General features: G+C 42.6%; 1 protein-coding gene across 2 annotated transcripts in view; it reads right to left on the bottom strand.

Moving 5' to 3' along the window:
• Positions 1-12971: 12971 nt before the first annotated feature.
• LOC138975334 (uncharacterized) overlaps positions 12972-24723 on the bottom strand; it is a 46571-nt gene continuing 34819 nt past the window's right edge. For both annotated transcript variants that reach the window (XM_070347993.1, XM_070347994.1), the window contains exons 12-16: positions 24229-24286; positions 21095-21309; positions 20531-20621; positions 14751-14868; positions 12972-13414 (exon numbers count right to left, since the gene is read on the bottom strand). In XM_070347993.1, coding sequence (XP_070204094.1) covers positions 13219-13414; positions 14751-14868; positions 20531-20621; positions 21095-21309; positions 24229-24286 — 678 coding nt within the window. In that variant the 3' untranslated portion in view covers positions 12972-13218. The remainder of the gene's footprint in view (positions 13415-14750; positions 14869-20530; positions 20622-21094; positions 21310-24228; positions 24287-24723) is intronic.

The following is a 24723-nucleotide window of genomic DNA, read 5'->3' as shown; positions in this document are numbered from 1 at the left end:
ATGGTAATATTTACCTCACAATTTGTTATGGGCCAACATGTATTCAAGGTTGAATCATTTTTAGATTCTTTTTTTGATTAGAAATTTTGCCCAATTTTCAAATGTTCTATTCGAGTTTATATTCTAATAAACAAACAAATATACCACAAAATAATCATAATATTTTTACATGGTTCAATACCATATTTTTATCAGGTCAAGTATAAAAAATAAATAATAAATAAAAACCCGACAAACCAACATCAAAATTAAGCAAGTATGAAAAATGCACAAATTAGACACTGACAGTCATTAAAACTCATCAAATAAGATGCCTTTTTCACTGTTATTTAACAGTTTTAATATGTCATAAAACTGTCAAAACTGATCTAGAAACTCGAAAATAAAGAATCCTTTTCAACAAAGTATAGTAATTCCGCAACTATCCATGCTCTTTAGACTTTTAATGTTGGTTCCATGACTTTCTTTCTTTCTTTATTTGGTGTTTAACGTTGTTTTCAACCGTTCAAGGTTATATCGCGACGGGGAAAGGGGTAAAAGGAGAAACAGAATCTGTTAGTCGCCTCTTACGACATGCTGGGGAGCATCGGGTAAATTTTTCCCCCTAACCCGCGGGGGGTGGCGCCAGGTACAGGATTTATATAAACTGTTTACAGGGATACAGAGTTGTGAGCAAAATAAGCTGTTCAATTTTGTGTAAATGTGTAAATGGATCTGACCCTGTTTGAGTTCAAAATGTCAGAAATCAGCCCATTTTCATCTACTAGTGAGTTTTTCAGCACTCAAAAGTCAAAAGTGTGTTGTAGAAAGTGTGTCCCTATGGGAACGCAGAAAAAGAGAAGAAGAACGCGTGTCCCTTTTTCCCAAATGCTGTCACATATTTTGGTACAGAGAAAAGTTTCTGAAAACCATATTTATAAGCTATAAAAGAAAAATATACCCAAAAAACACCACACAAAAAATCCAATTAATCATAAATAAATAAAAATAATATTAAAATTAAAGTCCTTTATAAATTATTGTAGACCAAAAAGGGTCTATGTCCTCGAGCCTCAAACTCTTTCTGCCTACTGGATTGTCTTCGATTGAATTGCAAACTGGGTCCAAAACCTGAACTTTGGGTTAGCACTGCTTTTAACAAAAACCAATTGTGACCCTCCACCACGAAATGAGTCGCATGTCACCTCGCGCGGTTCTGCGCTTAGGCTTAATATAAGTCCGGGGAGTGTCTGGTAACAGTGTGAGGGTCACCTTAGTCACAGGCTTATAACTCAAACAGTTTTTGCTCTTTTCTAAAACGGGTTTCACCACTGGATAGAGCATAAAAAACTCTTTAGGAAAATGTAAAAATATGAAAATCATGCAAAGGTGACATGCGACTCATTCCGTGGTGGAGGGTCACATTTGTGCAAAATTAGCACATTGAGCTAGTATCACATGGACCGGATAAATTTGAATCAACACAATTATCACATCAATTTGTGTCATGTTTAGAATGAAACAAGAACAATATGGAAAAAGCTTCCTAAAACATAGTGTTCTTTCTTTCTTTATTTGGTGTTTAAAGGCACAGTACGCCTCCCGTAAACCATCACAGATACTGTCAGGCTTTTACACACAGTACAAACACCCTTCCATTTGAACACTCACCGAACGGGAACATCCTAGGTGCCCTACGTAAAGAGCGATCAATTTTCAAAGAATTAATTTTTTCGGATTGAGACCATCTTAATCGGACCCATCCTGAACTCAGGTCAAAAATGAGTTACTTCCCTTCAACTGGCGATAGCCGTTGAGCAATGATTGTGCGTTTTGGCGCTAGACCTAACTTTTAAAATCTAAATAATAAATTGACAGCTTGTTCCACAAACATTCTTAAATCATAGAAGAATTATTTTTTCATCAAGACAAGATCAGTATAATTCGAAGTTTTGAAAGTTTGAAAAAAGAAAAGCCCGGAAGCAGGGTCACGCAAGGTATGGTTTTCGTAGCAGACGACGGTTTATACAGTCAAAAGCCATTACTCGAGTTCTTATGAACCACATTCGTTTGTTTCGTGAAAAGTCAGAGGTACATAATAACGTGCTATTGCAGATAAGCTCACAGCGAGCCGCATTCAAATTACAAACTGACGACTGCATTGTGAAAAAGGGAAACTGGATCACACGGGTTCACGATGGCTCAGGGGTAAGATAAACCACACAAAAATAAATTCTTTGAAAATTGCTCGCTCTTTACGTAGGGCACCTAGGATGTTCCCGTTTGGTGAGCGTTCAAATGGAAGGGTGTTTGTACTGTGTGTAAAAGCCTGACAGTATCTGTGATGGTTTACGGGAGGCTTACTGTGCCTTTAAAGGGCAGCTGTCGGGTTGTGGCTCTCAAAATCTGTTCCTTAGAATGAGTTATCATGTAACTGAAACTATACTTAAAAGTTACTTGGTTATTTTGACAGCTTGATAACACAAGTCCGAAGACTTTAGACATGCTACAATGTCTTTAATCAAAGAAAGTTTGCATTCTTGGCCGAGTCAATGCAGCCCGCTCGAAAAATTACTTCCCTTGGACGCGTGATGTCAGCCGCGGAATCGGCCGGGTTGAACGGTGCTCTCTTTATGCTGTGTAATGGGCGCAATCGGGTTGTCTAGTCAAGCCCTCAAGCATACTTCACGGGTAGGTGAAGAGAAACTTAGGATGGGGTGACTTCTCCCAGGCCAAAATTTCGCAGTAAAAAACGGAGTTCATAACATGTCTTCTGTCCCCCTCCTTCTTTTGTTCCACTTGAACCCTGTTTTTGTTCAACTTATTGGCAGATATTGTCACGCGTCGAGGAACACAAACACACACACACAAACACACTCACACACAGACGTGTTATCACACATATACAGACACACACACACACACATACGTGTTATCACACACACACACACACACACACACGATAACCATCACAAACACAGTTTGACACTAATTCATCTTTGATTTTTTTGCGGCCGAACCCCCCTCCCCCATTTTCCACACTAGATCCACTGTTTCATCTTTGTCTCCGTCTCTCTTCCCTTTATCTTATCTCGTCTATCTACTTGAGTGAGTAACTGAAGATGTATTATCATCATCTCTTTCCTAGATTTTCCCATCGACAGAGTTGGCTTTTGTCTTGAATTCAGTACCTCACACGTACACGGTAATTGGTGTGACACCTCAAGCGGACCTTCTTCATAAGTGTACAGTGTCTGCTGACAAGGGACACGAGGGTCTGTGGTTGAGCAACTTTATGGTTTAACCGGGTGGACTGGAGGAGTAGCAACAGCATGTGAACCACTTTAGAAATGACTTGTAAAGGTTGCAGTCGGTCAGATCAAAGAAGAGAAAATGTGAACGTGGGTCTTGAGAAGATATTACCATCCTAATACTTTACTTTGTGCAAGAATCAATCACGCGTACAGCATTACAGATGTCCAGCTGTAGTCTACATTGTACTGTAAACTTCCCAGCGGCCTTATCGGCTTCCTTGAGTGACGTCACAGCAAGGCTAACGCTGCGGCGTCTTTCTTGTGCTGACATGAGTTTGTTTGTTTGTTTGTTTATTTGTTGCTTAACGTCCAGCCGACTACGCAGAGCCATATCAGGACGAGGAAGGGGGGGATGAAGGGGGCCACTTGTCAAGCGATTCCTGTTTACAAATGCACTAACCCATTACTTGTGTCCCAGCAGGCTTTAGTAAAACTAAATTAATACCTACTGGAAGATTACCAGTTTCCAGTATGTTAAAATAGGCTTAACCTATCTACTGCTGGACTTACATCAGAACACTAACAGATTAAACTATACATGAATCGCGAGACAAGCGGCAAGAGAAGAGATTTTTGGAAAAAATACAGGTGAATGAGCAAGAAGGCAGAAAAAAGAAAAGAATTCATGAAGAAAAAGAGAGCATGACAGGAAAGAGGAACCAAAAATCTACCTAACAGCAAACTAGAAAGCTCCTGCGGTTCCAAAAACAGGAGGGGCCTTTAATTTCATAACCGCAGTGCCCCACTGCGGGAGGTAAAAGGAGAAACAGAATCTGTTTGTCGCCTCTTACGACATGCTGGGGAGCATCGGGTAAATTCTTCCCCCTAACCAGCGGGGGGTAACTCTTGCACACCCCATACAAACCTTGACAGAGTTATTTCCAAACATCGTCTATTGAAAACATTCAAATTTACTGCATTTACTTTTGTTAACTGCTCAGATCTGTACCATCATTCAGATCACAATCTTTTTTAAAGTAATGAAAAATTTAGAATTAGAAACCAAACTTGGTTGAACTCTGATTATAGATCTATTAAATCCAAAACCAAAGAGACTAAAAAATTCAGAATAAAAAATCAAGAAAGGCAAGTTGTTGGAACGTTGTTTTTGACAAAAATAGTGATTGTAACATATTTTTGTCAAAAACAACGTCCTAACAACTTACCTTTCTTGTTTTTTGATTAGGCCTAAAAAAAAAAAAATAAAAAAATAGGTGTGGTTACAGTAACCCGACCTACCCTATTTTTAGGGGCCGACCCTATAACTTTTTATTACATTTGTCAACAACAACAAAATACAATAAAGAAAACGAGTGCAGAAAACCCAATGAAAGCGAAAGCGCTCGAGTCGCACACTTATTTCCCTGTCAAGTAGGTTTAATTTGTACACATTAGAAAAAAAAAAAAAAGTTTAAAAAAAAAAAAAAGAAGTAATTGCCTACCTTCCTACCCTATTTTTTGTGGCTATGTTACCGTAACCACACCTATTTTTTTTGTTGGCCTTATAGATCTATTATTTAACAAAATGCAACCCCAAAAAGGAGCAACACATTGCAGACAGCACAGACATGAAGTATAACAAAATCATGGAGTGACTGGGACTTAATAAAATCACCCGTGTATATGGTAACATTGCACTCACAGAGTTTATAAGGGACTGTGTAACAAGTAATAAACAACAATGTCATTCAACTTTGCACATAAACAGTTGCATTTTAGTTTAGTTTGTTTATTTGTTGCTTAACGTCCAGCCGACTACGCAGAGCCATATCAGGACGAGGAAGGGGGGGATGAAGGGGGCCACTTGTCAAGCGATTCCTGTTTACAAATGCACTAACCCATTACTTGTGTCCCAGCAGGCTTTAGTAAAACTAAATTAATACCTACTGGAAGATTACCAGTTTCCAGTATGTTAAAATAGGCTTAACCTATCTACTGCTGGACTTACATCAGAACACTAACAGATTAAACTATACATGAATCGCGAGACAAGCGGCAAGAGAAGAGATTTTTGGAAAAAATACAGGTGAATGAGCAAGAAGGCAGAAAAAAGAAAAGAATTCATGAAGAAAAAGAGAGCATGACAGGAAAGAGGAACCAAAAATCTACCTAACAGCAAACTAGAAAGCTCCTGCGGTTCCAAAAACAGGAGGGGCTTTTAATTTCATAACCGCAGTGCCCCACTGCGGGACTGACAGAGTTGTCGGTCGCGGATTTTGAGTCGTTTCGGCCTGCCAACTGCTTCGTTTTTTTTGCGGATTGTGAGAACTAGCAGAAAGTTTCACGCATTTTAATGGTTTCAAACTAATGATGAAAGTGTCTTCTTCTGGACCAAATCAACAGTCTTTAGTTGAATCAACTCGGAAAACTCTTAAACGCGTTTTTGCACGCGACTCCGCGCATATTTGAGACCAGGCAACCCGACAGCTGCCCTTTAACGTCGTTTTCAACCACAAAGGTTATATCGCGACGGGGAAAGGGGGGAGAGGGGATAGAGCCACTTGTCAATTGTTTCTTGTTCACAAAAGCACTAATCAAAAATTTGCTTGCAAGTTTCCAGTACAAAGGACTTAACATTTCTTACATACTGCTTGACTAAAATCTGTACACAAATATTTACTATATTCTATACAAGAAACACTTAACAAGGGTAAAAGGAGATTTGTTTGTTTGTTTGTTTGTTTATTTGTTGCTTAACGTCCAGCCGACTACGCAGAGCCATATCAGGACGAGGAAGGGGGGGATGAAGGGGGCCACTTGTCAAGCGATTCCTGTTTACAAATGCACTAACCCATTACTTGTGTCCCAGCAGGCTTTAGTAAAACTAAATTAATACCTACTGGAAGATTACCAGTTTCCAGTATGTTAAAATAGGCTTAACCTATCTACTGCTGGACTTACATCAGAACACTAACAGATTAAACTATACATGAATCGCGAGACAAGCGGCAAGAGAAGAGATTTTTGGAAAAAATACAGGTGAATGAGCAAGAAGGCAGAAAAAAGAAAAGAATTCATGAAGAAAAAGAGAGCATGACAGGAAAGAGGAACCAAAAATCTACCTAACAGCAAACTAGAAAGCTCCTGCGGTTCCAAAAACAGGAGGGGCCTTTAATTTCATAACCGCAGTGCCCCACTGCGGGAGGTAAAAGGAGAAACAGAATCTGTTTGTCGCCTCTTACGACATGCTGGGGAGCATCGGGTAAATTCTTCCCCCTAACCAGCGGGGGGTAACTCTTGCACACCCCATACAAACCTTGACAGAGTTATTTCCAAACATCGTCTATTGAAAACATTCAAATTTACTGCATTTACTTTTGTTAACTGCTCAGATCTGTACCATCATTCAGATCACAATCTTTTTTAAAGTAATGAAAAATTTAGAATTAGAAACCAAACTTGGTTGAACTCTGATTTTAGATCTATTAAATCCAAAAACAAAGAGACTAAAAAATTCAGAATAAAAAATCAAGAAAGGTAAGTGGTTGTAACATATTTTTGTCAAAAACAACGTCCTAACAACTTACCTTTCTTGTTTTTTGATTAGGCCTAAAAAAAAATAGGTGTGGTTGCGGTAACCCGACCTACCCTATTTTTAGGGGCCGACCCTACAACTTTTTATTACATTTGTCAACAACAACAAAATACAATAAAGAAAACGAGTGCAGAAAACGCAATGAAAGCGAAAGCGCTCGAGTCGCACACTTATTTCCCTGTCAAGTAGGTTTAATTTGTACACATTAGAAAAAAAAGTTTAAAAAAAAGAAGTAATTGCCTACCTTCCTACCCTATTTTTTGTGGCTATGTTACCGTAACCACACCTATTTTTGTTGTTGGCCTTATAGATCTATTATTTAACAAAATGCAACCCCAAAAAGGAGCAACACATTGCAGACAGCACAGACATGAAGTATAACAAAATCATGGAGTGACTGGGACTTAATAAAATCACCCGTGTATATGGTAACATTGCACTCACAGAGTTTATAAGGGACTGTGTAACAAGTAATAAACAACAATGTCATTCAACTTTGCACATAAACAGTTGCATTTTAGTTTAGTTTGTTTATTTGTTGCTTAACGTCCAGCCGACTACGCAGAGCCATATCAGGACGAGGAAGGGGGGGATGAAGGGGGCCACTTGTCAAGCGATTCCTGTTTACAAATGCACTAACCCATTACTTGTGTCCCAGCAGGCTTTAGTAAAACTAAATTAATACCTACTGGAAGATTACCAGTTTCCAGTATGTTAAAATAGGCTTAACCTATCTACTGCTGGACTTACATCAGAACACTAACAGATTAAACTATACATGAATCGCGAGACAAGCGGCAAGAGAAGAGATTTTTGGAAAAAATACAGGTGAATGAGCAAGAAGGCAGAAAAAAGAAAAGAATTCATGAAGAAAAAGAGAGCATGACAGGAAAGAGGAACCAAAAATCTACCTTACAGCAAACTAGAAAGCTCCTGCGGTTCCAAAAACAGGAGGGGCCTTTAATTTCATAACCGCAGTGCCCCACTGCGGGAAAACAGTTGCATGAATGCCTCTGAAACTTAACATTCTGTTTCAACATTTCTTTGTATACAAGCACAATCCTCATTTTTGTATAACTGTCATGAAACACATTGGTAAAGTAATAATCTTCACATGGGTTAGTTAAAGCACAGACGTTTAGCCAATTTCTGGTCCATTTTTGTCGATATAAAACTGCTGGAAAGTTGCCTTGTGAGCAGTTCCAAAGCTCAAGAATTTTTTAACTGGTTTCTCGACAAAATGAACCAACTGTGGAGTGTACAAGCAGCTAAATAAGAGCATGTCTGTAAAAGTTGTTACAAAATCACTGAAATCAACATTGATCAACTGAAGTTTTGAGTCGGCAAACAATGGGAGGGATGAAAAACGGGGATGAATCCTAAGAATCTTTAAAAGTAAAACAAAATTGCCTTGAAATTCAGATACCCCAAATAACTCATTTTCCCCCTCTTATTTCCCCTTCTTGGGGGTTTGAAAATTCAGGAAATGAGTGTTCAAATCAGGAATTCCTCATTTCCCAAATGGAAATTAGTGTCATTAAGGGAAAAGTGACCACACTGCTCGATAGCTGTATAGACAACTTCTTGGTGATTTTGACCAATTTTCACCCACTTTATGCTTGGAAAGTGTTTTTTTCAAGAAAAGTTAAAAATCATCCCCATGAAAAGCCCCGCTTTAAAAGCACAGACTAATAAGAAAAATAAGGCTGAAATGTACTCTTTGGGAATTATGATACTTAGCCGTTATAAATGCTGACCTGCAAACCCTCAAGTGTAGCAATTTAAACTGTTTTGGAATTTTCTGCATAGCAAAATTAAATGTTATTTAGTGTAGCCTTTTCGCAAATTCATTCCCACATCCCCATTTATGCCATCTTGCACAAGAATAGACATTTTTAATAAAAGTTTTATGAGAACGCTGAGGAACAGAAAATGCTCATGAGAGAGTATCTGCAGTGCCTTTTTTCAGTGTAGACGATGTCTTATGACCCATTTTCTGACCGCTACACGGAGTGGGAAGCACAAATGAGTACCAGGACTCACAAAAAGAAGGAACTGTTGCATACTTTACTTTATTTGGTGTTTAATGTCGTTTTCAACCACGAAGGGTTATATCGCGACGGGGAAAGGGGGAGATGGGATAGAGCCACTTGTCAATTGTTTCTTGTTCACAAAAGCACTAATCAAAAATTTTCTCCAGGGGCTTGCAACGTAGTACAATATATTACCTTACTGGGAGAATGCAAGTTTCCAGTACAAAGGACTTAACATTTCTTACATACTGCTTGACTAAAATCTTTACAAAAATTGACTATATTCTATACAAGAAACACTTAACAAGGGTAAAAGGAGAAACAGAATCCGTTAGTCGCCTCTTACGACATGCTGGGGAGCATCGGGTAAATTCTTCCTCCTAACCCGCGGGGGGTGAACTGTTGCATGCTTGTGATTATGTTTTTAAGTGTAGCAATCTTTAGCTTGGCCGAGCAATTGGTCTTAAAACGTAGCATGCTACACTGAAAGCGTGCAGTTGGCAGCTCTGTAAATGCACCTGAGGATCTTGAACACCAGCCTCAGAGAAAAATACTTCAGTTGAACCTGGATTGAACATATTTATCGATCAAAATGTCCTGATTACAGAAACATCGTTCTGTCAGAAGACTTCCTTCATGTCAAAACTATCCGACGTTCGATCGGCTAGGCGTCAGAACAATGCGTCAGATCAATCAAGTATGCGTCGATGTCCGAAGACCCTTGCCTGGGAACAACACTGAAGATACACTTTTTTTTTATAATATGAAAAAGCTGTGAGGTCACATATGCCCAAATCAGTCAGAAATACATAATATCCTTCATGATTAATAGTTGTGTAAACACCAAAAACGGATGTACATAAAGAAGAACTAAACAAAACTTCTTTAATTGCTACAGTGTGCTGTATCTGGTGCAAAGTGAAAACATCTATATATGTATACATGCAATAATTTCAACACAGGTTTTGATGAAAGCGCATCAGTCATATCACTACAATGTATTTACATCAAGTTTTCTTTGCGGATATCTCTCTCTCTCCTCTCTCTCTCTCTCTCTGCAAAAACATGCACGCTCGCACGCTAACACACACACACTCACAAACTTGACCTCTCTCTCTGTCTCCCTCTCCCTCCATGCAAAAACATGCACGCTCGCACGCTAACACACACACACTCACAAACTTGACCTCTCTCTCTGTCTCCCTCTCCCTCCATGCAAAAACATGCACGCTCGCACGCTAACACATACACACTCACAAACTTGACCTCTCTCTCTGTCTCCCTCTCCCTCCATGCAAAAACATGCACGCTCGCACGCTAACACACACACTCACAAACTTGACCTCTCTCTGTCTCCCTCTCCCTCCATGCAAAAACATGCACGCTCGCACGCTAACACACACACTCACAAACTTGACCTCTCTCTGTCTCCCTCTCCCTCCATGCAAAAACATACACGCTCGCACGCTAACACACACACACTCACAAACTTGACCTCTCTCTCTGTCTCCCTCTCCCTCCATGCAATGTCAACCCCCTAGCTTCCATGTCACAGATGATTCTGCACGAAGCTTTCAATTGTACTCATTTCACAATGGGTTGAGACTCTTCAACGTTCATTTTCAGATATCCATGGTGACCTGATATGAACAAACATTAAACAAAAAACAACAAAATACCTACACTCAAGATAAAACAAAACAAGAAGAGCAAACGCTCGATCGAGTCACTTTCGCAGTTCTGAATATTATATGAGGCATCAGATGGACAGGAAGAAATTGCTATTCACAACACAATGAGTCACGTTCACATAAAATTTGAGCCCGGTCACTTTTATAGTTTCCGAGAAAAGCCCAACGTTAAGTTGTGTGTTGCCGAACAGAAAAGGCTAGTTATCTCCCTTGTTTTTCTGATAACGTTCGTAAAAGGCTACAGATGTAAATACTTTGATGTAAAGAATAATCCTACAAAGTTTCAATCACATCCGATGAACTTTGTCAAAGATATAAAATGTCTAATTTTTCCTTTGACGCTGACCTGTGACCTTGAAAAAGGTCAAAGGTCAACGAAACCATCGTTAAAGTGTAGAGGTCATTGGAGGTCACGACTAAACAAAATATGAGCCCGATCGCTTTGATAGTTTCCGAGAAAAGATATAAAATGTCTAATTTTTCCTTTGACGCTGACCTGTGACCTTAAAAAAGGTCCAAGGTCAACGAAACCATCGTTAAAGTGTAGAGGTCATTGGAGGTCACGACTAAACAAAATATGAGCCCGATCGCTTTGATAGTTTCCGAGAAAAGTCCAACGTTAAGGTGGTGTCTACGGACGGCCGGCCGGACCCAGACGGCCGGCCGGACAGACTAACACTGACCGATTACATAGAGTCACTTTTTCTCAAGTGACTCAAAAATGTGCCGAAAAAGCAAACTCTTACTGGGTTTGTTCTATCAACACAGCTTTGGTAAACAGCAATTAAACAAGCGTACTTCTCATGGATCAGCAAAAAACAACAAAATACCTACACTCAAGATAAAACAAAAAAATGTGCCGAAAAAGCAAACTCTTACTGGGTTTGTTCTATCAACACAGCTTTGGTAAACAGCAATTAAACAAGCGTACTTCTCATGGATCAGCAAAAAGCAACACAGTAAATAAACTGTTGTCATAATAAACTAGGACTTGTTGCATCATTTGACGAACGTCAGCACTACGCTATTTAAGACCTCCACAAATCTGAGAAAACAAGGTCTTAAAAGGGAGGGAGTCTTAAAAGGGGGTTCCACTGTACTACAAGGTTTGCCGCGGTGTAAGCAACCATCCATCAGTCTGATTCAATGAGTCATCCGAGTCAGTCTGATTCAACGAGTCATCCGAGTCAGTCTGATTCAACGAGTCATCCGAGTCAGTCTGATTCAACGAGTCATCCGAGTCAGTCTGATTCAACGAGTCATCCGAGTCAGTCTGATTCAACGAGTCATCCGAGTCAGTCTGATTCAACGAGTCATCCGAGTCAGTCTGATTCAACGAGTCAGTCTGATTCAACGAGTCATCCGAGTCAGTCTGATTCAACGAGTCATCCGAGTCAGTCTGATTCAACGAGTCATCCGAGTCAGTCTGATTCAACGAGTCATCCGAGTCAGTCTCATTCAACGAGTCATCCGAGTCAGTCTGATTCAACGAGTCATCCGAGTCAGTCTGATTCAACGAGTCATCCGAGTCAGTCTGATTCAACGAGTCATCCGAGTCAGTCCGATTCAACGAGTCATCCGAGTCAGTCTGATTCAACGAGTCATCCGAGTCAGTCTGATTCAACGAGTCAGTCTGATTCAACGAGTCATCCGAGTCAGTCTGATTCAACGAGTCATCCGAGTCAGTCTGATTCAACGAGTCATCCGAGTCAGTCTGATTCAACGAGTCATCCGAGTCAGTCTGATTCAACGAGTCATCCGAGTCAGTCTGATTCAACGAGTCATCCGAGTCAGTCTGATTCAACGAGTCATCCGAGTCAGTCTGATTCAACGAGTCATCCGAGTCAGTCTGATTCAACGAGTCAGTCTGATTCAACGAGTCATCCGATTCAACTAGTCATCCGAGTCAGTCTGATTCAACGAGTCATCCGAGTCAGTCTGATTCAACGAGTCATCCGAGTCAGTCTGATTCAACGAGTCATCCGAGTCAGTCTGATTCAACGAGTCATCCGAGTCAGCCCATTTCCTGTTAAGGCTGGGGGAAATCTGACGGTACCATAAATGCAAAATAAAGTTTTCGCTGGTGCTATACTGAAACCTTAGGTTGGATTTGTTTTTTTTTATGTTAATTCTACACAAGAAGGAACATCAGTGTATAATATCAGGTTTTCTCACTGCTTCTACAGAAAACAGGATGTCAATTTCTGGGTTTAATATTGATTTTACAGAAACAGGAACGAGGTATAACAGGAGGTTATGCATGTGTAAAGTCTTCACACTGTTTCTACAGAAACAAATATGTCGATTTTGGGGTTTCATGTCGATTCTACAGAAGCAGGAACATCATTGTCAAACGTGAGGTTTTCACACGGTTTCTATATACAAACAATTATGTCGCTTCTACACACAAACAAGAATGCCGATTTTTTGGTTTTATGTAGATTCAACAGAAGCGGGAACAACGTTTTCACACCGTTTCTATACAAAGAAAGATGCAGATTGTGGGCTATTATGTTGATTCTGCAGAAGCAGGAACATCAATGTAAAACGCGATGTTTTTCAACTGTTTTCTACAGAAGCGAGGGCGTGCACAAATATAAAGGTTGTCTGTCAAATCACATGAAGAACAGTGGTGAAGCGTTCCTAGCTAAAGGAGAAGCACGTCATCAAGTGGGCTGTTTGTACTTGAGGGCGAAGTATGCTATCGTCCTCCACAGGAAAAGCTCGATGACGATCGTGGTCACGTAGCAATGCATGGGCAGCTCTATGCCGTAGTGTTCTAATATAGCTTGCGGTTGAACCACTGTAGCGTTGGTGCCACCTTCACACGCCGGTAGTTCAAAGTTTGTGATGTTGTTACATCTGTGAGATAAAAAAACCCACATGGTGATTAAGTAGGAATACAGCTGATGCTCTAGGACATAATGTTCCAATATAGTGACTGGATGCACTAAAATAATGCCACCTTCACACACTGGTAAAGTCTGCAATGTTGTTCCATCTGTGAGATAAAGAAAAACATTTTGGTTAAGTAGGAATACAGCTGATGCTCTAGGACATAATGTTCCAATATAGTGACTAGATGCACTAATGCCACTTTCACACACCAGTAGTTTAAAGTTTGTGATGTTCCATCTGTGAGATAAAGAAAAATATTTTGGTTAAGTAGTAATACAGCTGATGCTCTACACCGTAATGTTCCATTATAGTGACTAGATCAGACCTGGGAACCCCTGTTTTGCACTTAGAGTGTTCTCAAACAAACTTGGTGTATTTTCAGAAAAATGAGCGTACTCCACACAGCATATGAACATCCATGAATAATGCATGCTTCACACGCGCCCGTCACACCATTAATTAAGTTTACCTATACATTTAAAACAAATGCTTTTTTTCAATGTTTACTGACAAAAACTGTAATCATGTGTCAAAATACTGGATCGGCTTCGAGATGGGCTTGTAAAGAAAAGTAGTCTAGGAATGTTTTTGGTCGTATTTTTTTTTCACTGACCGTACTGATCGTATTCTCGACAATCATGCGTACAAAATACGGCGAAATCGTATGGGTTCCCAGGTCTGCTAGATGCACTAATGCAACCTTCACACACCGGCAGTTCAAACTGTGTGGCGTTGTTACATCTGTGAGATAAGGAAAATCCATGGTGATTACGTGGCAATAGATCGGCAGCCCTATATGTCGTAGTGTTCCAATACAGCTTTGCCGCTACCTCATTGTAGAGTTTGAGCCTCCTTCACACGCCGGTAGATCATGCAAGTTTGTGATCTTCTTACCCCTGTGAGATAAAGAAAAGCCTACTGCAAAGAAAGAATTTAAATTCTGACTTCATAAGGAAGAAAAAATCCAAGTACATACAAATATTTTAACAACTTTTGTTGTTTTAATAATGGATTTGGGAGGATATCAAATAAACAAATGACATTAAAGTTTTTTGATTTAAAAATGTACACATTTGACTGAGAAAAGAAAAGACCTATGAAGAAGGTTTGCTCCAAGCCACACACGAAAAAAAAAAAAAAAAAAAAAAAAATATGGCAAAAAATAATTGTAGTAGCAAACCTGCATGCAACTGAGGTTAAATTTTTTTTTAAAAAAACAAACAAAAAAAACAAATGACATCAATTCGCAGGACTATAGTGTAATGAGCAACAGTGAAGACAAGACAAATGGCATACTCACGGTAGAGGTGTTAAATCTCCTAGCTCCAACAAACACATGGCGTTGTAAGGGTAACACACTATGGACAGGTAGCGCGACCACGACATCCATACTGGTAGTCTGTTTACATAGTACCCCGCTGAAATATACAACAATCCTCATGAAAAAGTATGTTGCCAGAAAAACAGATAACGTGAATGTGAAATCAAAAAGGCATTCTTTAGGCAATCATGAGCCAGCACATGTGACCCGTTCTCACAAAAGGGGGCCTAAGTCGGAATTTGGATATTTGGAGTTATGCATATCACTGGAAACTGCATTTAATAAGCTTTAATTTGATACCAAAAAGAAGTTTGTGTGAAAAAAATTGCGGAAGTTAAGTTACAACCGGACCATGTTCAAGGACGCCATTTTGAGAAAAAGTCGATTTTTTCCTTCCCTAATTATAGTGTTGTGAGCGAATTTGTGTCTTTGAAGACATAATTAACACATTTAAATAATAAAACTCAACAAAATATTTCGGAATATGAAAGATTAGGGTATAAAGAGGTCAGAAATGCAAAAAAATTCAAATCACCCAAGTAGGCCCTCACTGCCTTTCCCAGCCGATAGCTCGGAACGGCTCGCTGCGACTTAGGCCCCCGTTTCTCCACACACGGCTGATTCCTTGACGAGGTGTGGGAGCTTGAGTACTTCTATGACCCCGAGAGCTATGCCAGCGGGAGTGTCAAAACTTCTGGTAGCGTCTCGCATGCTGGACAGGTCAACGGAGAGAGGTCAGACTAATATCAGCAAACTCTCCTCGAGTCATAAGGGGCATGAGAAGGATACTCATGTAAATAAAACCATGGGCAGACCGGACTCATCAGCCATGACAGGCAACCGGTCTAGGAGAGGGACACTCTGAATTCAAACCATGGGCAGACCGGACTCATCAGCCATGGCAGGCAACCAGTCTAGGAGAAGGACACTCCGAATTCAAACCACCCCCCAACGAAGTCGGAGCGATGCTGACTGTGTTTCCGGACACAGTGTGGGAACCTAAACTAAGTTCTTGGGAGACGAGCTCGCACGCCACCACTATGGATTATGCCTCAGATTCAGACAGATATTTCGATATGGTGCCGTTCCCGTGGACCTTTGCCAGGCGGGAACGGTGCCGGACCCTCAGCCTCAAGGGGGTCCACCTCAGCGACTGGCGGCTCTGTTGACTCGGGAACCAGGGGAAGACAGAGTAGAGCGACTGGTCGAACTCAACATCCAGCGACAGCCATCAGGGTTGTGCAGTGGAATGCAGAAGGCGTCCAGAGAAAGAAACCAGAGCTACAGGCTTTTCTGAGAGACAACAACATCGACATTATCTGCATCCAGGAGACCCACCTGAAAGAAGACCGCAGATTCTTCGTCAGAGGTTATGACACCTTCCGACGGGACCGGCCGACCGGACACAAGGGTGGAGTCCTCACCCTAGTCCGACACAACATCCCGGCAGCTATGACGGCACAGACGGCAGACGGCGACCTTGAGTACATCACCATCAAGACCTTCCTGCAGGGAGAAGAACTCTCCATCACCAACGTCTATAGCCCACCTACCACCAAGCTGGACCTCCACACCATCCAGCTCCCAAACGAGAAACATCTCATCGTTGGCGACTTCAACGGCCACTCCCCAGCATGGGGCTACGACAGTACTGACGCAAGAGGAGAAGACATACAGGACTGGATGACCGACAACCAGCTCATCCTTATCAACCAGCCAGATGACAAGCCATCCTACTACTCCAGAGCTTGGAAGAAAAGCTCAACCCCTGACCTTGCCATAGCCACAGAAGAGGTAGAAAAAAGGACCACCAGAACTGTCAACGACCAACTGGGAGGAAGTGACCACTTACCCATCACCCTCTCCATTGCCGACATGCAGACCATCCTGGAGTACCACAGAAAGAAAGCCAGCTGGAACTTCAAGAAAGCCAAATGGACCAAGTACCAGCTCCACGCAGAAAGCCTTCGCAACATCACCTTCACGGAGGACATCAACCACAACGTAAAAGAGCTGACACAGACCATCCTAGCGGCTGCCAGGAAGTCCATCCCCCGTGGCTTCAGGAAGGACTACAAACCTTACTGGAGTCAAAGGCTGGCCTGCCTGCACCAGCGACTTTCAGAAGCCAGAGAAAGCATGGAGCAGTCCCCATCCGCTGAAACAACGACCATGCACAACCAACTGAAGGAGGATTTCAACAAGACCAAGACACAAGAACTGCAACAAAGCTGGCAGGAAATCACCTCCACCATTGGCCTCGATTCAGACACAGGGAAACTCTGGCGTCTCACCAAAATTCTAAACGAAGACAGCATGGCCACGCGGGGACCTACAGTACTAGAAGACAGCGGAACCTTCCACACTGGAAAAAGAGCAGCAAATCTCCTTGCCGACGTCTTTGAGACCGAGAGCACCATCAAAGTCCCACCCCAAAGAAAGAAGGAAGTTGCAGAACAACTTGAAACCAGACTCCGACAGCAGAGAAACGCAGCCCCACCAATGACCTCAGATCTTACCATGGCAGAGCTCGTCGATGCGATCAAAAGACTCAAGTGCAAGAAAGCGCCCGGAAAGGATGGAGTCTGCAACGAGATGATCAAGCACCTCGGGCCTGCTGCCAGAACTAAGCTCCTTGAGCTCTTGAACCAGTCGTGGAGATCCGGAGTCTTCCCCTCAGCATGGAAAGAGGCCATCATCATACCCATCCTGAAGAAGGACAAGAACCGCAAGCAAAAGACAAGCTACAGACCAATCAGTCTACTCAGCTGCCTCGGCAAGACCCTCGAGCGCATGATCAACAAGAGGCTGATGTGGCACCTGGAAACCAACAACCTGATCACCAATGAACAGTCTGCCTTCAGGAAGAACAGGAGTACTGAAGACCAGCTGATCTACCTCACCCAATCAATAGAGAATGCCTTCCAGGAGAAGAAGAAAGTCATTGCCACCTTCATTGACCTCTCCAAGGCCTTCGACAAGGTGTGGAAGGAAGGCCTCCTCCTGAAGCTATTGACGGCAGGAATCGCTGGACGAATGTTCAACTGGATCAAGAGCTTCCTGTGCCACAGAACCGCGAGAGTCAAGCTTGACAGCAACCTGAGCTACGCTGTGAAGATCAGGGAAGGAGTCCCCCAGGGAGGAGTAATATCCCCCACCCTCTTCGTCGTATTCATCAACGACATCACCAACAGTCTGTCCAGACACATCTCCAAAGCCCTACACGCCGATGACCTTGCGATGTGGAGCGCTGCCGAGTCCACCGCAACCACCAAAGTCCGGATGCAGGAGGCCCTCAACATCACCTCTAAGTGGGCGACAGACTGGTGTGTCACCGTGAACAGCCTCAAGACCGTAGCCACCTGCTTCTCCCTCTCCAATTCCAAAGAGACCCTCCAACTGACCATCAACAACCAGGCAATACCACAGGAAGACACCCCTACCTACCTAGGTATCAAGCTAGACAAGAAGCTCACCTGGAACCCACACATCAAAGAGGCGGAGAAGAGGGCTACGAGAAGACTCTCCATCATGAAGAAACTGGCTGGCACAAAGTGGGGAGCCAGCAGCAACATCCTCAGACAGGTGTATACGGGACACATCCGCCCTGTGATGGAGTATGGAGCTGCAGCCTGGGCCACAGCTGCGAAGAGCAACACCAGCCGGCTCAACAAAGTGCAGAACGCAAGCATGCGCATCATCACAGGGGGACTGAAAACTACGCCCATACACGCCCTTGAAGCCACCACCAGACTCCCTTCCCTGGACCACCGACGAGAAGAGAAGGTCATCGTGCAGTACGAGAAGCTGCAACGACTCCCCTCTCACCCAGCACACCAGCACACCCAACAGCTGACGAAGAACAGGCTGAAAAGAAGCAGTTTCAACCATCTGGCCAAGCAGCTAGAGAGAACCCAAACCAGCTTCCTACCACGCACCCCTGAAGAACAAGAGCCCCTCCAAGACGCTGAAGAGTGGAACAGCCAGCTCAGCAAGGTGCTCTTTGTTACTGACATCCCAGGAGTGACCAGCAAGAGAGAGCAGCAGGACGCAGTCCTCAAGAACCTCACGCTGGAGATGATGCACCAGGACTACAACGCCTCAGTATGGACTCACATCTACACTGACGGGTCCTCAGATGGTGCCATCAAAAACGGAGGAAGCGGGATCCTGGTACGCTACCCAGACGGACACACCCTTTCAAGATCCCTGCCTGCCGGAGAGCTGTCATCCAACTACCGGGCAGAACTCACCGCTCTCAGAGAAGCAGTTAGCCTGGCCAGCGAACACCCACCCTCTCACGCCGTCTTCCTGACCGACTGCAGATCCGCCGTCCAAAGCCTGCAGTCGCCCAAAGAGCAGCTGGAACGAGACACCCAGCGTCTTCTTTGTACTCTCTCCCAGAGCACAAACGTCGCTGTCCAGTGGATCCCTGCTCACTGTGGCCTCTCAGGGAACGAGGAAGCGGACAGACTGGCCAAGACTGGCAGCCATCTGGAGCAGACAAGACCAACAGTCTCCTACAGTGAAGCCAAAACCCTGGTGAAAAGACACTACCAAACCACCTGGAATGCCCAACACAGCCTGCCATCTGATGATCAGATGCCCAACTTACAGCGCTATCAGCAGACCATCCTCTTCCGCCTACGGACTGGACACTGTCGACTGCGTGCCCACATGCACCGCCTTGGTCTGTCGCACACACCGAACTGCCTGTGCGAAACAGGCCCACAGACCCCGGAGCACATCCTGCAGACCTGCCCGCTCCACCAGGAAGCCAGAACAGATCACTGGCCACAAGGTGCCACACTGCAGGAGCAACTCTGGGGCACCAAAGACTCCCTGATCCTGACCACTAGCTTTATTCAAGCCACAAAACTTGAAGTCTGACCTGAGGCCAAAAATCCTGGAACGCCGAAGAAGAAGAAGAAGGCCCCCGTTTGTGAGAACGGGTCACATATGTGCAAACACATAAATAGACGGACAGAGATACACATGCACATTCAGACACACAGACACACATTCAAACACATATGAACACACAAGCAGACACAAGGCACACATACACGCAAGCAGATAACAAAAAAACACGCCGACACAGTACAGTCAAGAAGACACACACATGGACACACATGCACATTCAAACAAAGCACATTCAAACAGACACACAGAGAAAACATACACACACAAAGACACACAGATATATACAGACAGGCAGACACACAGCGTGTTAATATTCTACTTCCAGAGGGGAAATTGCATAGGAGGTGCAAAATCAGTTGGCAACGTTATAAGCTTCAATTGAAGAATCAAAAACAGATGCTGCAAGTCTGATCTTCAAGTGAGTATAGCTCTCTAAAAGATGTTTTGTGTGTGTAATATGCACTGTGTGTGTGTGGGTGCATTAGTGTGTGTGTGTATGGGTGTGTATTTGTCTGTCTGTTTCTGTGTGTGTGTGTGTTTGTGTGTGTGGTTGTGCGTGTGTGTGTGTGTGTGTATGTGTTTGTCTGTCTATGTGTCTGTGTGTGTTTGTGTGTGTGGTTGTGCGTGTGTGTATGTGTTTGTCTATGTGTCTCTGTGTGTTTGTTTGTATGTGTGTGCGCGCGTGCATGCGAGTGTGTGTATGTGTGTGTGTGCCCATGCGTGTGGGAATGAGTGTGTGTGTGTGTGTGTGTGTGTGTGCGTGTGTGTGTGTGTGCACATGCATGTAGGAATGAGAGTGTGTGTTTGTGTGTGTGCATGTGCGTGCGTGTGCAAACCTGCTAACAATCCATAGAGAACGATGATTGAAGCAGTGGTGATGCACATCTGAAGGTCCCAAATGGCAGCTCCGATTATGTAGCCAATACCCTGTTGGAATAAAACAACATTGGTCAGATAAGGTATATACACTGCAAACAAGCATTGCTATGACGATGTCATCCAGGTTTGCGTGTATGTTCTACCTGAAAATCAACTTTTCCCATACGAACTTGACTCACAGCCATTTCTACATGATGGCAACGAATGTGTATTTTAGTGTTAGTTCTAATGGCTCTGTGTAAGCATGGGGAGGTGGGGTCGAATGACAGGGTGAGTGTGTGTGGGATTGAGGGGGTGACACAACTTCTTAATTAACCCACCAGGTGCACAGCAGGGATTTAAACCCTGAACCTTCAAGCTTGAAAGCCGATTAGCTTACCACTAGGCTACCTCATCACAGCTCACCTGACAGTTGAGAAGGTGCAGAAGCTGAATGGCCCCGGTGGGATTTGAACCCTGAACATTCAAACTTCAAGGCCGATGAGCTTACCACCAGGCTACTCCACCCCGTCACAGCTCACCTGACAGTTGAGAAGCTGCAGAAGCAGAATGGCCCAGGTGGCGAAGAATTGCGGCACGCCCCGCAAGCCGGCCATCCAGTAGGACACCGAGCAGAAGATGGAAGGTAGCAGGAGGGTGAGGGGAAGCTCACTGGACATCTTGGCGAAGAAGAACGCTGACAGGCGATATGCGCCCGCCGCCCTCTCCTTCAGAACCACCGGTCTCTCGCCTGGGACTGTGCACAGACAACAGTACACTCATACTTCTTCTTCTTCTTCGTCGATTGGCTGAAACTCCCACGTTCACTCATGTTTTTGCACGAGAGGATTTTTACGTGTATGACCGTTTTTACCCCGCCATTCTGGCAGCATACGCCAATTTCGGGGGAACTCAAACATCTATACAGTGGAAGACCCTGTTTTCTCACATTTTCTATTCGTAACCTCTGTAAATTTAAACCCATTTTAAAACTCACTCCTTTTTAAGACCTGATTTTTTTCAGATTTTTGGAGGGGGGGGGGGGGGGGGGGGTGTTCCACTGTACTTAATGACATACAATACTAATACAAGCACAGCCTGGCGGTACCCTAGCGAGTAACATTCTACTGTTGATATGACAAAGTCGACAAGACAAAGTTTGCTTGTAAGTCTCTTGCAGGGCCTAGCATTGGAAAAAGTGAGTTCAGCTTACAAAGGCGGGGGTCTGGCCCCTGGTGGGGGGAAAAAAAAGAAGAAATATAAATATAAATAGTGGTGAAATAGAAAAAAAACTCTGAAAATAGAAAATTTGAAGATTCTTTTTACCTAAAATGACAACCCCCCAAGAAGATTGAGCAACTAAATTATGCCTTCACCAACAAGCAAAACACAGACAGAAAACAAGAAAACTGACAATCTTGTGTTATTTGGCCTGAAAGTGCCATTCCCACTTCCATGAATACCTGGATTCTTTGTCACTGAATGGCTGACCACGTTCAACAATGTCGCTTCGAGACATTATTTCAAGTCTAGAGCCACAAAACACCTGCACAAAGCATGCTCGCGCGATGCCAGAGGAAGTGCGTGCTCAAGCAAACTGTCAAACCGATTGAGAATTGAACCGAACAGCGCACAAAAAGAAAGCTGGGACTGTTTGGGTTTACCGTTTGGGAATAACAGGTTTTTGCATTTCGGCGTACACCAAATCGAGTTCCGTGTACTGGAGATGTTATTTCGGCGTAAAGTAAGCCGAACGGCTTACAATGCTAGGCCCTGTCTTGGGAGAGATGCAGAAGAAGTGACAGAATTTTGTTTGCATTACCTTGTCCTCTCTGACGTTGTTTTCATTTTGACATCAGAGATTTCACTTTGGAAGAGAGAGGGTCAAGAAGTGACGTCTTATTTATTTTGTTTGGGTGTATGAACAATGTTAAGGTAGATGTGGTTTTGGATTTTATCATTTTGTTCGCAAAGTTTTATATTTATAAGAGTAAGTTACAAGAGACAAGGCCACTGTTAGAAATATTTCTAAGAAATTTGAAATACAGATTTGAAATAGAAAAATATTCTAGTTTCAAATCTGGTAACATTACCAAATTTGTAGAATTATGGTCCCCATATGAAGAGTTGGTTAGGTAGTACACTAGGTTGTGCAGAGATGTGATGATATATATGTGTTTTGGCTTTGATTTTTGTTTGTTTCTTTTCTTTTTTTGTCTTTGTTTGACGGTATTATTAACTGACTGTATTATTATTAAGCAGGTAATACGTCCATAATGTCAAGTATTGTAATCTGCATGCTACAGTCGAACTCGCTTAAGACGAATCACTGGGGATCGGAAAAAAAGTTCGTCTTAACCAAAATTCGTATTAAGAAAATTGATCGATTTTTATTTTTTTATTTTTTTTTTTTTTAAGTCTTGTACATTTTATGGTGTTTCAATTTGTTTCTTTCGCAACTTTCATGCTGCTTCACGTTTAGACAATAAAGTGACATATTCAGGTACATGTTCATGTGTGTCTCATGTTGAGTGATGATTGTTGAGTTTGAGTGAGAGTGAGCACACAGATGTTTCATCCAGTTGTTACGTTTTTGGTCACACACACGCGCACACACTGACACTGTCCACATTCGCGGTGTTCCTATCATTTGTCCGGAATCACTTACCTTGGCGACGGGTAGCAAACCTTGGCCAATTTAGTTTTTTGTTTTTTTGTTGCAACATGATGTTCAAATCCAAATCGAAAGCACTGACTGACTGATAAACTATCGCGAACCGGCGAACGCAAACGTTGAGAGTGTGGTTTCCCTTGTCCAAGGGAAACCACTCTGGCATCTATATTTTTTGGCAATGGCTTCCGTTCGATGTTTCGTTTTTGGTATTCGCGAAGGAAATAAACGTCAGTCAGTCATTCATGTTCAGTGTCTGAGCTATCAATCACTTTGATTCTAAATTTGAAATTGTTTTGTGAGTACAGTGTAATCAGTTTAACTTTATTCAGTGATCGGTTGAGCAATGGTTCAAGCAGTCGACGCAAGGGAAGACTTTGACACACGTGTATTCAAACTTCTCAAATTCCCCTGATATGTCGATCTCGGGACGAGTTTAAAGATTTCGTCATAAGCGTGAGTAAATTACAGACATTATGCATGCTTGGGAATCCAAAAAGTGCTCGTTATAAGCGTAAATTCGTTATAAAGAATTCGTTTTAAGCATTTTTTTTAAGCATGAAGAAAGAGGTATTCAGTTGGGAACTTAAAACTAATTCGTTATAAGTCAAAATTCGTAACTAGCGTGTTCGTTTTAAGTGGGTTCGACTGTATGTTAAGCTCCGGCCTTACTTGTAGGAGAACGGTATGTTATATGTCCGTCTGTCTGTTATGTCCTAATGCTGTGTGTTGTGTATACTTGCCAAACATATCTATTATAAAGGTTGATGGATGAATGATGATAAATTGTAGACGGATGCATGTTATTGATTAAAAGCCCCACAATGATGTGCTTGGCGAAAAAAAAACACAAAAAAAAAAAGAAGTGACGTCTTGGCTTGTTTATTCCGTGTTGTTTCTCACTAACCCCTTCTGCCTGAATTACATGCACTGCAATTTGCTTTACAGGACCTGCAGAGTTAGAACAAGATATTTAAAACCACTGCGGAAAGATAAGGTACTCACAAGATGAGATGGCATCAAACATGGGGATAAAACTCCAGTACACCGACATGAAGAACAACTGCAAGAGAGAGAAAAAACAGATAAACTTTCACCTGCTCTAAACAAAAATGATGAAACACACATAAAATGCACTGAATAAGTAACCCCACCCTAACCCTAATGCTACAACTAAAGCGTACACAAACAACGGTTACGTGCTAAATGCATTGTGCAATCGTTTATCATGTTTCGTGTGACTGCAATTTGAAAACACTGCATAGCTCAGTTGAAGTAGATGTAGAGATCACAATCCTCTCATCATCCTTTCATCTAAATGCCATCTTTGTTCAAACTGTCACTTATTGTGTTTCCCTTCTGCAATGCCGTAGTTCACATGAAACGAAACATACTCACTCTCATTTTGTTTATCCCTAAAAACTCTGAAAACTGGCAGGGAAACACAACTCAGAAAGTTTAAAAGTTTTAAGTTTTTGTTTTTTTAAATTGCTTCTCAGT

This window comes from Littorina saxatilis, linkage group LG9 (genome assembly GCF_037325665.1).
Source record: "Littorina saxatilis isolate snail1 linkage group LG9, US_GU_Lsax_2.0, whole genome shotgun sequence".
NCBI classification, from domain to species: Eukaryota; Metazoa; Mollusca; class Gastropoda; order Littorinimorpha; family Littorinidae; genus Littorina; species Littorina saxatilis.
The sequence above is the reverse complement of the archived record's forward strand: the minus strand, read 5'-3'. Positions and strand labels throughout refer to the sequence as shown.